General features: G+C 43.5%; 1 protein-coding gene across 2 annotated transcripts in view; it reads right to left on the bottom strand.

The window, feature by feature from the left end:
- POC1B (POC1 centriolar protein B) overlaps positions 1-13,439 on the bottom strand; it is a 197,619-nt gene that overhangs the window by 134,282 nt on the left and 49,898 nt on the right. For both annotated transcript variants that reach the window (XM_073620198.1, XM_073620199.1), the window contains one exon: positions 10,886-11,019. In XM_073620198.1, coding sequence (XP_073476299.1) covers positions 10,886-11,019 — 134 coding nt within the window. The remainder of the gene's footprint in view (positions 1-10,885; positions 11,020-13,439) is intronic.

Genomic DNA, 13,439 nt, shown 5'->3' with positions numbered 1-13,439 from the left:
GTACTCCAAGAAAAGTATTTTACAGGTAAGCTGTACTAAAAATCCTATTTTCTTTATCGTACATCCTGGGACACAGAGCAGCCATAGTAATTACTATGTGGCATGTCCCAAAGCAATTCCCGCGAGGGGAGGGAGACACATATCAAAGAGGGTCGCCAGACTTGAGGACCTATACTGCTGCCTGCAGTACACTGTGCCCAAAAGCAGCATCCTCCTGCCGTCTTACATCCATCTGGTAAAATTTAGTGAATGTATGTACTGGTGACCAAGTCGCGGCCTTGCAAACCTGAGCCATAGAGGCCTTATGACGCACTGCCCATGAAGCACTTACTCCCCTGGTAGAGTGTGCTCTAATTTGAAAAAAGTGGAACCCTTCTTTTCAATCCACAAGCCTGAATTATAACCTGATGAATCCACTAGGAAATAGTAAAGTTTGAAGCTGCCTGCCCTTTTCTGGGCCCATTTGGCAGCACAAACAAAGCATCAGTCTTCCTTATCTGAGCTGTCACCCTTAGATAGATCCTGACAGTTCTCACCACATCGAGAGAATGCAACAATATTTCTTCCGCAGAGCGAGGTTCTGGGAAAATTGAAGGCAGGGAGACATCTTGGTTCAAGTGAAAACTGGACACTACCTTGGGCAAAAAGTTTGGGTGAGGACGCAACACCACCTTGTCCTTATGAATAATTAAGTATGGCTCTTTACAGGAAAAAATTGCCAATTCTGACACTCTCCTTGCCGAAGTTACTGCAACCAAGAAAACCAACTTCCTTGACAAAAGGATCAAGGGAACATGGCACAAAGGCTCAAAGGGTTGTCTTTGCAAGACCGTTAAAACTAGATTCAAATCCCATGGGCACAATGGCCGCCTAACTGGCAGAGTTAAACGAGTTTCCCCTTGTATAAAGACCCAAATCAAAGTATGTGAAGCAAGCGGTCTTTGAAAAAATACTGCCAAGGCTGAGATCTGACCCTTGATCGTACTCAAGGCTAGCTTCATCTCTACTCCCAATTGTAGGAAGGCAAGAATTCTCCCTAACACATATTTTGAAGGATGCCATCTTTTGGCTTCACACCAGGAAACATAGGACCCCCAGATCCTATAATAAATGGCCCTAGTAGCCGGTTTCCTTGCATTAATCAGGATTGTTACCACTGAGCCAGAGAGCCCCCGATCCTTTAAAATTTGGGCTTTAATAGCCAAACCGTTAAATTTAGCGATTGTAAGGCATGATGGAACACCGGTCCTTGCGAAAGCAAGTCTGGACGGAATGGAAGAGTCCACGGTTTCCTTACTGCCAACCTTATGATCTCTGCATACCAGGCTCTTCTGGGCCATGCCGGGGCTACCGGTATCACCGGCTTCCCTTCCTCCTTGATCCTGCGGAAAAGCTGCGGTAGGAACTGAACTAGGGGGGAATGCATAAATAAGTGAAAACCAATCTCAATGGGTCACTAGCGCATCTGTCCCATATGCGAGCGTATCCCTTGTCCATGACACAAAGCTGTCCAACTTCTTGTTGAACCTGGACGCCAATAGATTATGTCCGGGGTACCCCACCTTCGGCATATGGATGAAAAAACCTCGGGATGTAGGGATCATTCCCCCAGGGACAACTATGGTCCACCTCCCTTTGGGCCGCCTGACTCCTGGCACCCTCTTAGTGGTTGATGTAAGCCACAGCTCTGGCATTGTCGGACTGTAACCTGACAGGACAACCCTGCAACCAGAAAGTCCATTATATTAGAGCCAGACGCGCTGCCCGAATCTCTAGAATGTTGATGGGCAAGGCTTTTTCGATCTCTGACTACTTCCCCTGGACAGTGCCCTCCTCCAGAACTGCTCCCCTGCCCAAGAGGCTGGCATCCGTTGTTAATACCTTCCAGGCTACCGGAATGAAGGATTTCCCCTTCTGCAAATTTCTGGTTATCAACCACCAATTGAGACTCTGGCGTACTTTTGGGGACAGATACATTGGGTAGTCCAAAACTTGGACCCTTTTGTTCCAAGCAGACAGAATACTGTTTTGCAAAAGTCTCAAATGAAATTGGGCATAGGGAATAGCTTTGAACGAAGCCACCATTTTCCCCAGCAACCTCATGCAAAGGCGGATGGAGGGATCCTTCTTTCCCTTTCCCACACAGACCAGATCTCTTATAGTCCTGACCTTCGTCTGAGGCAAAAAACTTTTTCTTGGACTGTGTCTATGACCAGACCAAAGTATTCTAGCCTCCTTACTGGCTGTAAGGCTGACTTCTCTAGGTTAAGAATCCAACCTAGGTGCTCCAAATACCCGACCATGCTGGACACACTGCAGTCTAGCCGCGTAACCCACTGACCTATAAGCAGCAGGTCATCTAGGTATGCCATTACTGATATACCCTGGAGCCTGAATCTTGCTAATACCGGGGACAAAGTCTTTGTGAACACTTGGGGGGGTGGTGGCTAACCCGAAGGGCAAGGCCATAAACTGAAAATGATGCTGTTCCACCTCGAATCGCAGAAATTTCTGGTGAGTGGGGTAGATAGACATCAAAGGCTTACCTCGAACCTGACGGCAGAGGCCATAGAAACTGCCTGGAGCCTGCAGCACCTGGTGCTGGGGAAGAAGAAAGTTTAAATGAAGGACAGTTACTCCTTCTTTTAAATCAGTAAAAGGGCACTCTTACCACCTGAAATTTTTTTGGATATACTTATCCAAGTCATCTCCGAACAACCGTTCCCCATGAAAAGGAGAACTTGCACAGCAACTCAGCTGACCAATGCTTCAACCAGAGAATCCTGCACATATGCACAGATAAGAGGGCAAAGCGTGACACCTCCACCACCCTTGGAAGCTCCGCTAACTCGCGGGCTGCTTCCCTTTGAGTAGGGACACTTAAGGACTTGCTTGAGCTGGTCTTTTAAGGATTGATAAACCCCTATTGCTGCTACTGCAGGCTGTACAGCTGACCCAGCTATAGAAAAAGAGGCTTTAAGTAAAGATTCCAGCTTCTTGTCGGCTGGATCTTTGAAAACCTGGATATTGTCTACTGGACAAGTTAGACTCCTATTTATTTATTGGATAAAGAAGAGAAAATCTCCCAGGAGAGAGAAAATGCCTCTGGGTGATCCCAGTCTGCCTATACTAGTTGCTCCAGCAGTGGGTGTAAAGGGAAAACATGTGGGCCCTGTGAAGGCCTTTAGAGAATCCAAAGAAGAAAAGGGGGCCTCAGCCACCTCCGCTGGGGGCAATTCATATGCCGAATGGACCAATTCTATAAGGGATTGGACCAGCTGTTTTTGGGATTGCGAGGCTGAGAAGGGCTCCTCTGAGATTGACCCCTCAGAAGAGGAGTCATCTGCCTGCCCTTCTTCCCAGTCACCCAATGGCACCTCAATGTCATCTGACCATTCTTGTTCCAAAACTGGAAGGTCAGGAGGAGGAGGAGGAGAAGGGGACCTTTCGCATTTTTTCCCAGACTGGGAGACAGACACGATCATGTTGGCTATTTTTCCCTCCAACCCAGCTAATGCTGAAGCCAAATCGTCCTTGGTGACGGATGCAGTGGCTGAAATGTTGGATGTAGCCACTATGCCCGATAGCTTCAATGGTTCAGACTGGCCAGTTGCACCTGGCCTTTCAGGGAAAGATAATACTGTGGAAGCATGACTAGGATCCTCAGACCCTGACAGCGGTGCTCTTGCGCTCCTCCCTGCTGTATTCCCCCCCACCTTTCTTTCGAGAAGACAAGTCCTAAGCATAAAATGTAGATATACTCACAATATGCATTCACTGCAGAGCTGTAGTCCAGCAAAAAAAATGCCGCTATCACTGCTCAGCCTAATAGACGTGCCTTTACATGCCTGTATCCACACCTATACAGTGCTTACATGCCCCAGTATACTCTGTGTCCCTCCATCAGCCACCAGACTCATCACAGTCACAAACTTTATGGCCTATGCCGTGCTATGTGAACGCTCGCTCCCCAAGTGCACGCTGGACGCGCCTAAGCCATGCCCCCTGCGTCTATTCCCAGCTGACCTTCGCACGTGGACGAGGTGGTCCAGTCTTATCGGTATAGCTTGTGGGGCTGTGTATTGTGGGGAGATGCCGGCCGCCCCGCTCCTCTAGTTGGAACCAATCTCTGGGGGGAAGGCTGCATGCCGTGGGTAGGAGGCGGGTGGTTCCAGGGAACTGGCAAACCAGCATGAGGGGTAATGCTGTCTCCAAAGAAGTGCTGCACACAGAAAAAAAGCAGGTATGTTATAATACACCCTCTAGTGGTGAAAAACAAGCAAGGCATTCGCTACTCAGAAGAAATCCTTTGAAGTGAACCAGATGTGTTCCTTTCCCAGGTTTTTTTCTTTATTTTTAAAAACGTACTATTCCCGTCGCAGGGTTTTCTGGAAAAAAAAAAAAAAAAAAAAAAACACAGCCAGACCCAATCTTCACCCATCACGGCGGGCCAGATCTTTGAATGGGCCTTCAAGGACCGTGTCCCCCTACATATTGGGGTCCACACCCTTGGACCTGTACAGCACCCTGCCAGGACAACGCTTTGGATTAGACATGTATCCAAGGGCCTGTATCCCCAAACTTGTTTCTTCTTCCATGAGGCTCGGGTACCATCCATTTTGGCCTTTCTTGCCATTTTGAATGGATCCAACTGCATAGCCACTTGATCCTGGCAAGGATTTCTCCAACGGGGCAGTTTTCTTCAAGAACTTCAATCCACCAAGACCATCACCTTGAGACACTGGCAAAAAACTGAGGTACTTTCTGTATGGGAGGGGTTATATAGAGGGGGACTTCCTGTCTTTGGGTGTGCCAGTGTCCATTCACCTATAGGTGGCATATAACCCACATAGTAATTACTATGACTGCTCTGTGTCCCGTGATGTACGATAAAGAAAATATATTTTTGGTTTTGCGTTTACTACCACTTTCGGCTCTTGATCTGTGAACTGTCAGTGCAGTGAAGGTATATTTTTAATGTAAAGCTGTACTAAAAAGTAAAAACCTGGGGGGCAGAGCTAGCCGGAGACCAAGATGGATGCATACTAGCGGAGCTCCGGTATCAGCGGGACAACAGCGGCGAATATCTACCCACCAGGTCCATCTTACCTTCTCCAAACAAGGCGAATCTGATCCCGATCGTCCGGGGAACGTATACCAGCAATGCCGCGGAGAAAGAGAGAGAACAACAGGCCAAAGCGTATGACGGAGTTCTATCCCCTCGAGCCCCGGAAAAATGGCGCCGGCTCCTCATCCACGCCAGCAGCTGCAGCTCAAAATAGCAAGCTACAACAGGGCAAAACACAAAAAAAGAGGCAGCCCACCTAAGGGATCGCAATCCCCCCCATCTACACCATCCTCAGGAAGCCCTGAAAAGACGAGATTCAAGGCGGATGCAGCGGATGCAAACCATGAGGTGAGCTACCTTACAGATTCAGGGGATGACACTAGGGAACTGCCTGACTCCATAGACGCTTTCCCCACTAAACGGCCAACCGGTTCTAGATACAATGTTAAAGGAGATGCTAGTGTCATTAAGGGGATCACTACATGCCGACATGATTTCATGTATGCACAAGTTTAGCACTGAAATACGTTCGGTCTCAGACAAGGTAACCCACGTGGAACAAAAAATGGCGGAGTTCGCCACTACATTCAATGATTTGGTAGATGCCAATGAGGATAGAGAGGATGATATAGAAGGTCTGCAAGCCAAAATGGCGGACATAGAGGATAGATCAAGGAGGAATAACGTGAAGATAAGGGGGATCCCTGAATCTGTTAAACAACATGACCTGAGGGACTATGTGTCCCAGCTCCTATCTGAAATACTACCGGATCTGTCAGCACTAGATTTCACAGTGGACAGGATTCACAGACTGCCCAAACCTTCCTTTCTATCAGAAAATGTGCCACGTGATGTCATCATGAGACTTCACTTCTTTCACACAAAAGAAAGACTTATGTCTGCAGCAAGACAAAAAGAACAAATTCCCGTATCCTATGCTAATCTCCAATTCTACGCTGATTTATCCCAATACACATTGCAGAAACGCAGAAATTTAAATACCATCACAAAAACCCTCAGGAACAACAAGCTTGGGTATAAATGGGGGTTCCCAACCAAATTGATTGTCACAAGAGAGGATAAAGAATACGTAATTGACTCAGTATCAAAAGGCATGGCATTGCTAAATACATGGGGGATAATCCCAGAACCTCAACCATTCCCGCACCAGAGAAATTCCTCCGCAAGATCTGAATCGGAATGGCGCACGGTTGATCGTAAAAATTCCCGATCGCATAATTGACCAGAAGGTGGGTGTGCACTTTATTACTTATCCCGCTGAGAAGAGTTAAACCTCCGGTCCGTAAAAGTCTAAAGACTACCTAACCCCAAGTTACAACATGAGTGACTACCAGTCACACTTATTTTCTTTTCATGTTAAATGGCGTCAAGCCACAGTTTTGTTGACTCTATGTTTCTACACAATTTTTTTTTGCTTTGTTATTTTTTCAGTCAACACAATTACCACGTTTCCACAGAAAATGGAAAAGAAATCTGCCTCACTACCAGCACTTCTGCAACCTCAGGAAGGTTCACCACCACATAATCTACTGGCAACGACCTCATCCAATGTAAGTGTCTTTAACTACACACAACGTCATCTGCTCTTTCTCTCCTTAACACATGGCGATTAAACTTTTAACCATTAACTCAAAAGGTCTTAATCATCCAGCCAAGCGCAGGTCTCTGTGGAGGGAGGCACTACAGAGGAACTGCGATATCTTATGTACCCAAGAGACTCACTTTCAATCCACAGCTCCACCAAAATGTTCACACCCAAAATTCCCGTTTGTCTATTTAGCAAACGCGGAAAAAAAATCAAGAGGTGTGATGATAGCTATCAGGGACACGGTGGCCTTCCAACTACACGAAAGCGTCATTGATCCTCAAGGACGATTCATCATTCTAGTGTGTGATATCAACAACCACACATCTACATTAGTTAACCTATATGCACCCAACGTCAGGCAATCCAAATTTTTCCATAAATTAATGAAGAAGATCCGCATTATCCAAAAATGTCCATTGCTAATGTGTGGTGACTTTAACCTTACCCCTGATCCATCCTGTGACTCTACAGCAAAATCCAAAAGACTTCCACCATCCCTACTGCCGATACTACGGAAATACGATCTTTTCGACGCTTGGAGGTGTTTAAATGCGAATGAGAAGGACTACTCCTTTTTTTCTCACTGTCACAAAACCTACAGTAGGATAGATCTTTTCTTGGTAGATAAGCAATTGTTGTTCAAATGTAAATCAGCCAAAATTCATGGTATTACATGGTCGGACCACGCCCCAGTGGAGTTGGAACTTGGGGGACTTTCTAGTCATAACAACACTTTTGTGTGGAGGGTTAATTTTCGCCTTCTCCAGCATGGTCCGACCAGGTCATATGTTGAACGGCAGCTCAAAGAATTTTTCGTACTAAATCAACCCTCGGTCTCAAACCCATTTTCCTTATGGAATGCCCATAAGGCTTTTGCCAGGGGTGTTTTGATACAACAGGGGACGAGGGCTAAAAGGATGAGGCAGCAGCACACCGTGAAAATTACCCAAATTGAGACACTAGAAAAACAAAATATGACCCACACCTCTAATGTACTAACTGACCAAATCACCCAATTAAGATCAGAACTGAGACTACTTTTACTGGAAGACTTTGAAAAAGCTTCCAGGAAACTAAAACTGACATACTATACTTGTGGCAATAGAGCAGGTAAATTACTAGCCCAACAACTGAGAGGACACAGATACAAAACAAACATCCAACATATAATTCATCCTAAGACACAAACAAAACATCAACACCCTCAAGAAATTGCTGACGCTTTCAGTCACTACTACAGCTCATTGTACAATCTTAAGGATGACACAACAATCTCACAACCAACACCTGACATTATAGAATCTTTTCTAAAGACAGTTAATCTTCCAAAACTGACAAAACACCAACTCTCCTCATTAAACTCACCCATTACTGATCCAGAGGTAAGACAAATAATAAACTCCATGCCACTAAACAAATCTCCAGGGCCTGATGGTTTTACTGGAGAATATTATAAAACCTATAGTGAAATTCTATCTCCGTACTTGGTGAGCATGTTTGGTGCTGCTGCTGCCTCTTCATCCTTTCCCCAAGAAATGCTAAAAGCAACTATCATAGCATTACCCAAACCAGGAAAAGCTCCAACATCTCCACAAAATTTTAGACCTATCTCTTTATTGAACAACGATGTAAAGATGTATGCAAAACTACTTGGGGAGACAGACATCGGATGCTACCCGTCGCCTGGTGAATGTGATACATATGGCTGATAAACAAAAAACGCCTTCTCTGCTCCTAGCGCTGGATGCAGAGAAGGCGTTTGACAGAATACATTGGCAGTTTCTAGCACAGGTCCTCCAAAAATTTGGGTTTGAAGGCTCCATCTATCTAGCTATAATGGCCCTCTACTCCCAACCCTCAGCTCAAGTGTTCATCTCAGGTGCAATCTCTACCCCATTTACAATAAGCAACGGGACTAGGCAGGGGTGTCCCTTATCCCCTTTGATATTTAACCTTTTAATGGAACCATTAGCCTCACACTTACGCTCAAACCAACTAATAACAGGTATCCAAATAGGATCAAGACAACACATCATTAGTCTGTTTGCAGACGACATCATATTGATGCTCTCGGAAGCAGACACCTCATTGAAGGAGGTTCACAAGGCGCTAAACACCTTCAATAGCGTATCATATTACAAAGTAAATGAGTCCAAATCCTATATACTCAACTTAGGAATCCCAGAAAAAACTAAACAAAGATTAGCACAACAACTACGTTACATTTGGAAATCTGATGGTATTAAATACCTAGGTATCACGTTAACCCCTAAAACAGAAGGCCTTCTAGGTGCTAATTACACTCCCTTTTTGAAATCTCTAGAAAATAAGCTAAAAGCCATAAACAGAAACAAACTTTCTTGGCTAGGCAGACTAGCAGCTTTTAAAATGCAAATACTACCACAACTATTATACCTTTATAGAACCCTCCCAATACCAATACCGAATTCATATTTTAATACCCTACAACCTATACTAAACAGGTTTTTATGGCAAGGAAAAAAAGCTAGATGCACATTCAATAAACTAATAAAACACAGAAAAGCAGGGGGGATGGGACACGTACACCTGCAGGATTATTACTTTGCTACTGTACTGGCCCAACTCCAACAATGGTTAATCCCAGATTCTAAAACATTATGGTCAGAAATAGAACAAACACAAATACCAAAAGGCTCTTTAAGAGACTTTATAATGACAGCCCACTCGAACACATCCCTAAATAGCAAACTAGCTCCCACGATATTAGCATCCATACGAGCTTGGGCTTATCTCCGAAAAATGCAACACTGGTCGGGTCCGACACTACCTTTGAAACTTCCTATTTCTGCCCTTAATCAACTAATACCAGATCTTAACCTAACATCATGGAAAAACAAAGGGATTTACTATCTGGAAGATATCTTAGATAATACCTCCATTAAACCATTCCATGCACTTCAATCCGAATTCCACCTCCCACATACAGAACATTATAAACATATACAACTATCACAACTCCTCAAAAAGACCCCTCAAATACTAACAATTTTACCCAAACAAATAACTCTCTACTATTCACACACCCCGATAATACATAAAGGAATATCAATCCTTTACTCAGGGCTCCAAGAGAAGAACACGTGTGTAAAGACAGAATCTATGAAAGCATGGGAAAGAGACATAGGAGTGGAATATTCAGTAGAACAATGGAGAAATTCACTTAAATTAACTTATTCATCCACCAAAAGTACTAATTTGTTGGAAATGCAACAAAAAATTCTCCTTAGATGGTACTTGACCCCAATCCGCATTTCCAAATTTCTCAAAAACACCTCACCGACATGCTGGAGGCTATGCGGGGAACCTGGTACATTGTTACATATGCTCTGGAGTTGCCTAAAACTTACTACAATTTGGAATCAATCAGAACATATCATAAGAAATATCACCCAATCGAGCCTTTCACTTTCGCCGGGAATGGCCATTCTCTCACTAGAATTAGAATCCATACCACCACACTCTAAAATGATAGTATCCCATATTATTCTAGCTACTAGACTCATTATTCTTAGACACTGGAAAGATACAGAAATGCCGACAATAACAGAGGTAATAACATGTGTTAACACACATGGCACATATGAGATGTTACACTACTCCGCGAGAGGGAAGTTCGAATGGGCCTCTAAAATGTGGGCCCCATGGCAAAATTGGTATGTCAACAGATCAGTGGTTTAACAAAATGATAATGATATTATATGCTGAGGTATTAATATATGGGTTGACTGACCACTTTATTTTATTTTATTATTTCATCCTTTTCCTTTCTTTTTTTTCTACTCTCCTAAAAAGTTAATATAAAAAAAGTTATTAAAAATACTATTTTGGAACTAAACAATTCTTTTAAGCATATACAAACTTCAACAATACTTTGTATTATTTGAACGGTCAAAAAGTAGAGAGAGGTGCTTGTGGGGGCAGGAGTCGGCTGGCGGAGACGGGGGGACCAAATTGAAGGATCTCGAGTGCCGTGCCAGCCGTCAGTCCTGTACTCCGACTGGTTACATAGTTAATACCAATGTATAAGATCTGTTTGTTATGCATTAACCGCAATAGAAGTGTATATACTGTCATATCCTCTGTAAAACAATTGTTGTTTATTCAATAAACAAGATTGAAAATAAAAAGTAAAAACCTTCCTTGCTGTAACTATGAGAAACAATTACCTGGTGCCCATGAAGTGTGTACAGGAGTCTTCCTTCCAGAAGATCGAGAACCTTCACAGTGCCATCATTAGATGCAGAAAGTAAGTAGTTACCAGACGGGTGAAATGACAAACTGTTGACACCTGCGCTGTGAACTAGAACATGAACAGAAACAGGTTCATTATATTAAAAGTATTTTTGCCCATTGGCAAGATCCTCCCTGGACTCTCCTGCTAAAGCACCCAGGGTCTGAAAGTTGTCAGTCTGTTTATGCTGTGCAAGGCAATAGAGCTTAAAGTGGAACTAAACTCTCTCAATCAACATCATTTTTAATCCTCATGCTGTTGTTAGCATTCGTAAATAGATAGGAATGCATATTCTTTTTTGTGGTTTTACACTTTTTTTTATTTTTACATTTCTTCGGCCGCTTTTTGGTTTCTGGCCTAGGCCAAAAGGATGTAGTCGCTGCCGCCCTCAGCCCAGAAACGAGCTGAAGAAATGTAAAATTTTCCGTGCCGGATCAAGCCCAACTACTCCAGAATGTCAGAACCAAGGACAATTTCTGAAAGTACAGCACCCAGCCAAGCCTCTCCAGCCGTTCTAACCATCTGCTGAACATTTGATACTGGTGTGTCATCCTTGATATCCACCGACACCAGAGTCCGCTTGATGATGCAATCACCAACCAGGATGACCTGACTTTTTTCCTTACAAACTTATTGAGAGCAGTGAGGTCCAGAATAGGCTGACTGGCTCAGTTTGGCTTGGGAACCATGAACAGGATGGAACAAAAAGGTATGAGACCTTTCCTTTCCCATCACAGGTGCAATGATCCCTTGGGACTAACATTGATCACAAAAAGCGTAGAGGGGTGGAACGCAGAAAAACATGGTGACCAGCTTGTAGCCTCTGCCCACCATGCTGTAGATCCAGTCGTCTGGGACTTCCTGGGTTTCAATATATGTTTTTTCAAAGACCCTTGTTTTTGGCACCCATTCTTGGGGCCCTCCCTCTCCTTCTTGGTGCTCAGGAAATGTTGCTATTTTCCATGTGACCTCTTTGGATTAGACACCTTGATATAGGTAAATATTTTCTAAAATATTCCTTGTAAGGCAGGGCATCTTATTTGGGTGGCCACTTTGTAGTGACCACCCCAGACCATATTGTGTGTCCTTCGTAATAACACCTTTGTTTCTTGTTTTTCGAGTCTTCAAAACACCCCCTCTCCTGAAGAAGCACATCTGCGAAACACATTGAGATACTGGCACTCCTGCACAACTTTTGACATTATTTCACTTTTTTGCTTTAGATGTTTGACATGAATACATTCAATTTGGCAATTGAACCTTTATATTAGGCCTAGAAACATGATTTATATATAAGGTGGTGGTCGCGAGAACACTATAAGGGGTTCTGTTTAGTTGTGTATTTTCATACCATTGATGTTTTTAATACTGAATTCTACGTTTTTTTATTATGATCTACTTGTTGTTCATGTTGAGTCACGTAGAATGAACTTTGGATTTTATATTTTATTTTGTGTCGGTTGTCATTTTCTGAGAGAGGGTTTTGAGCCCAAGGCTGGCTGCTTATGAAAGAAACTTTTTATTTTTTAATTCCAAAAGGTGTCACCAGTTTCTGACCAGGCTCTGTATTTCTTGGTCTTCTTTGGACTCAGTAGGCTCAGGTATTAGGCCCTTATTTGAGTCTTTATTGTCATTTTTTTGCTTTTTTTTTTTACTAATCCCTTTGTACTAATTTGTAACAATTGTTGTATTATGCTCTTGGGTTTTACAAGCTATTTTTTGCCTGGGCGATATCTCTTTGAATTAGTCTCTCTTTTATGTAATTTAGAATTGTACTGGAGTCTCTTGTGCTTTCAGATTCATTACTATGTCTTTTATATAATTATAAATAAAGATTTTACAAAGGCGTCACGAGTTTCTGACCCGTTACCTTCACCTTTTTTTTTTTTTAGGGAGAAGAGCATGCTTTTACCCACAGGTGCCTTTTGGATGAAGGCGTCCAAGGTTGGCCCATCGTCCTCAAAGAGCAGCCTCTCAAATTGCTTCTTGCAGAGAAAATCTGCCGACCAACACTTCTTATACGGACAGACATGGTGCTCTCTTGAAAGGCACCTACTGAGAAAATCAAGGTTCTAGAAAAAACTTCCAGAACCTGCCAAATTAAAGAATTTTCCAAGTCTGACTCACTGGAGCGAAGCATATGTTTTGCCCAGACTTTGAGAGCTTGGCAAACTCTCACTACAGCCATGGCAGTCTGAAGAGCCGCTCCTACCAGAGAGAAGGATGCATTATAGAAGACCTCTTATTTGTTGTGTCTTTCAAGACCAGGACCTCATGCACTGGACTGTTATAAAACGGAAGGAACACAGGAACTGTCAGACATTACAGACTTTTACTGCTCTTGCATGCAGGGTCCTGGTACAGTCCCTCTTGGTCATTAGGCCATAGCAGCCGATCCAAAATGAAGCCCGCTTTACCCCAAAAGGGGAGCTAGAAAAACTACAGGATTAATCCCATGACAGGAAAATCTTCAGAGAAATCTGTAGGCA

Source organism: Aquarana catesbeiana, linkage group LG03 (assembly GCF_042186555.1).
Source record: "Aquarana catesbeiana isolate 2022-GZ linkage group LG03, ASM4218655v1, whole genome shotgun sequence".
NCBI lineage: Eukaryota > Metazoa > Chordata > Amphibia > Anura > Ranidae > Aquarana > Aquarana catesbeiana.
This window is presented reverse-complemented; position numbering and strand designations above follow the sequence as displayed.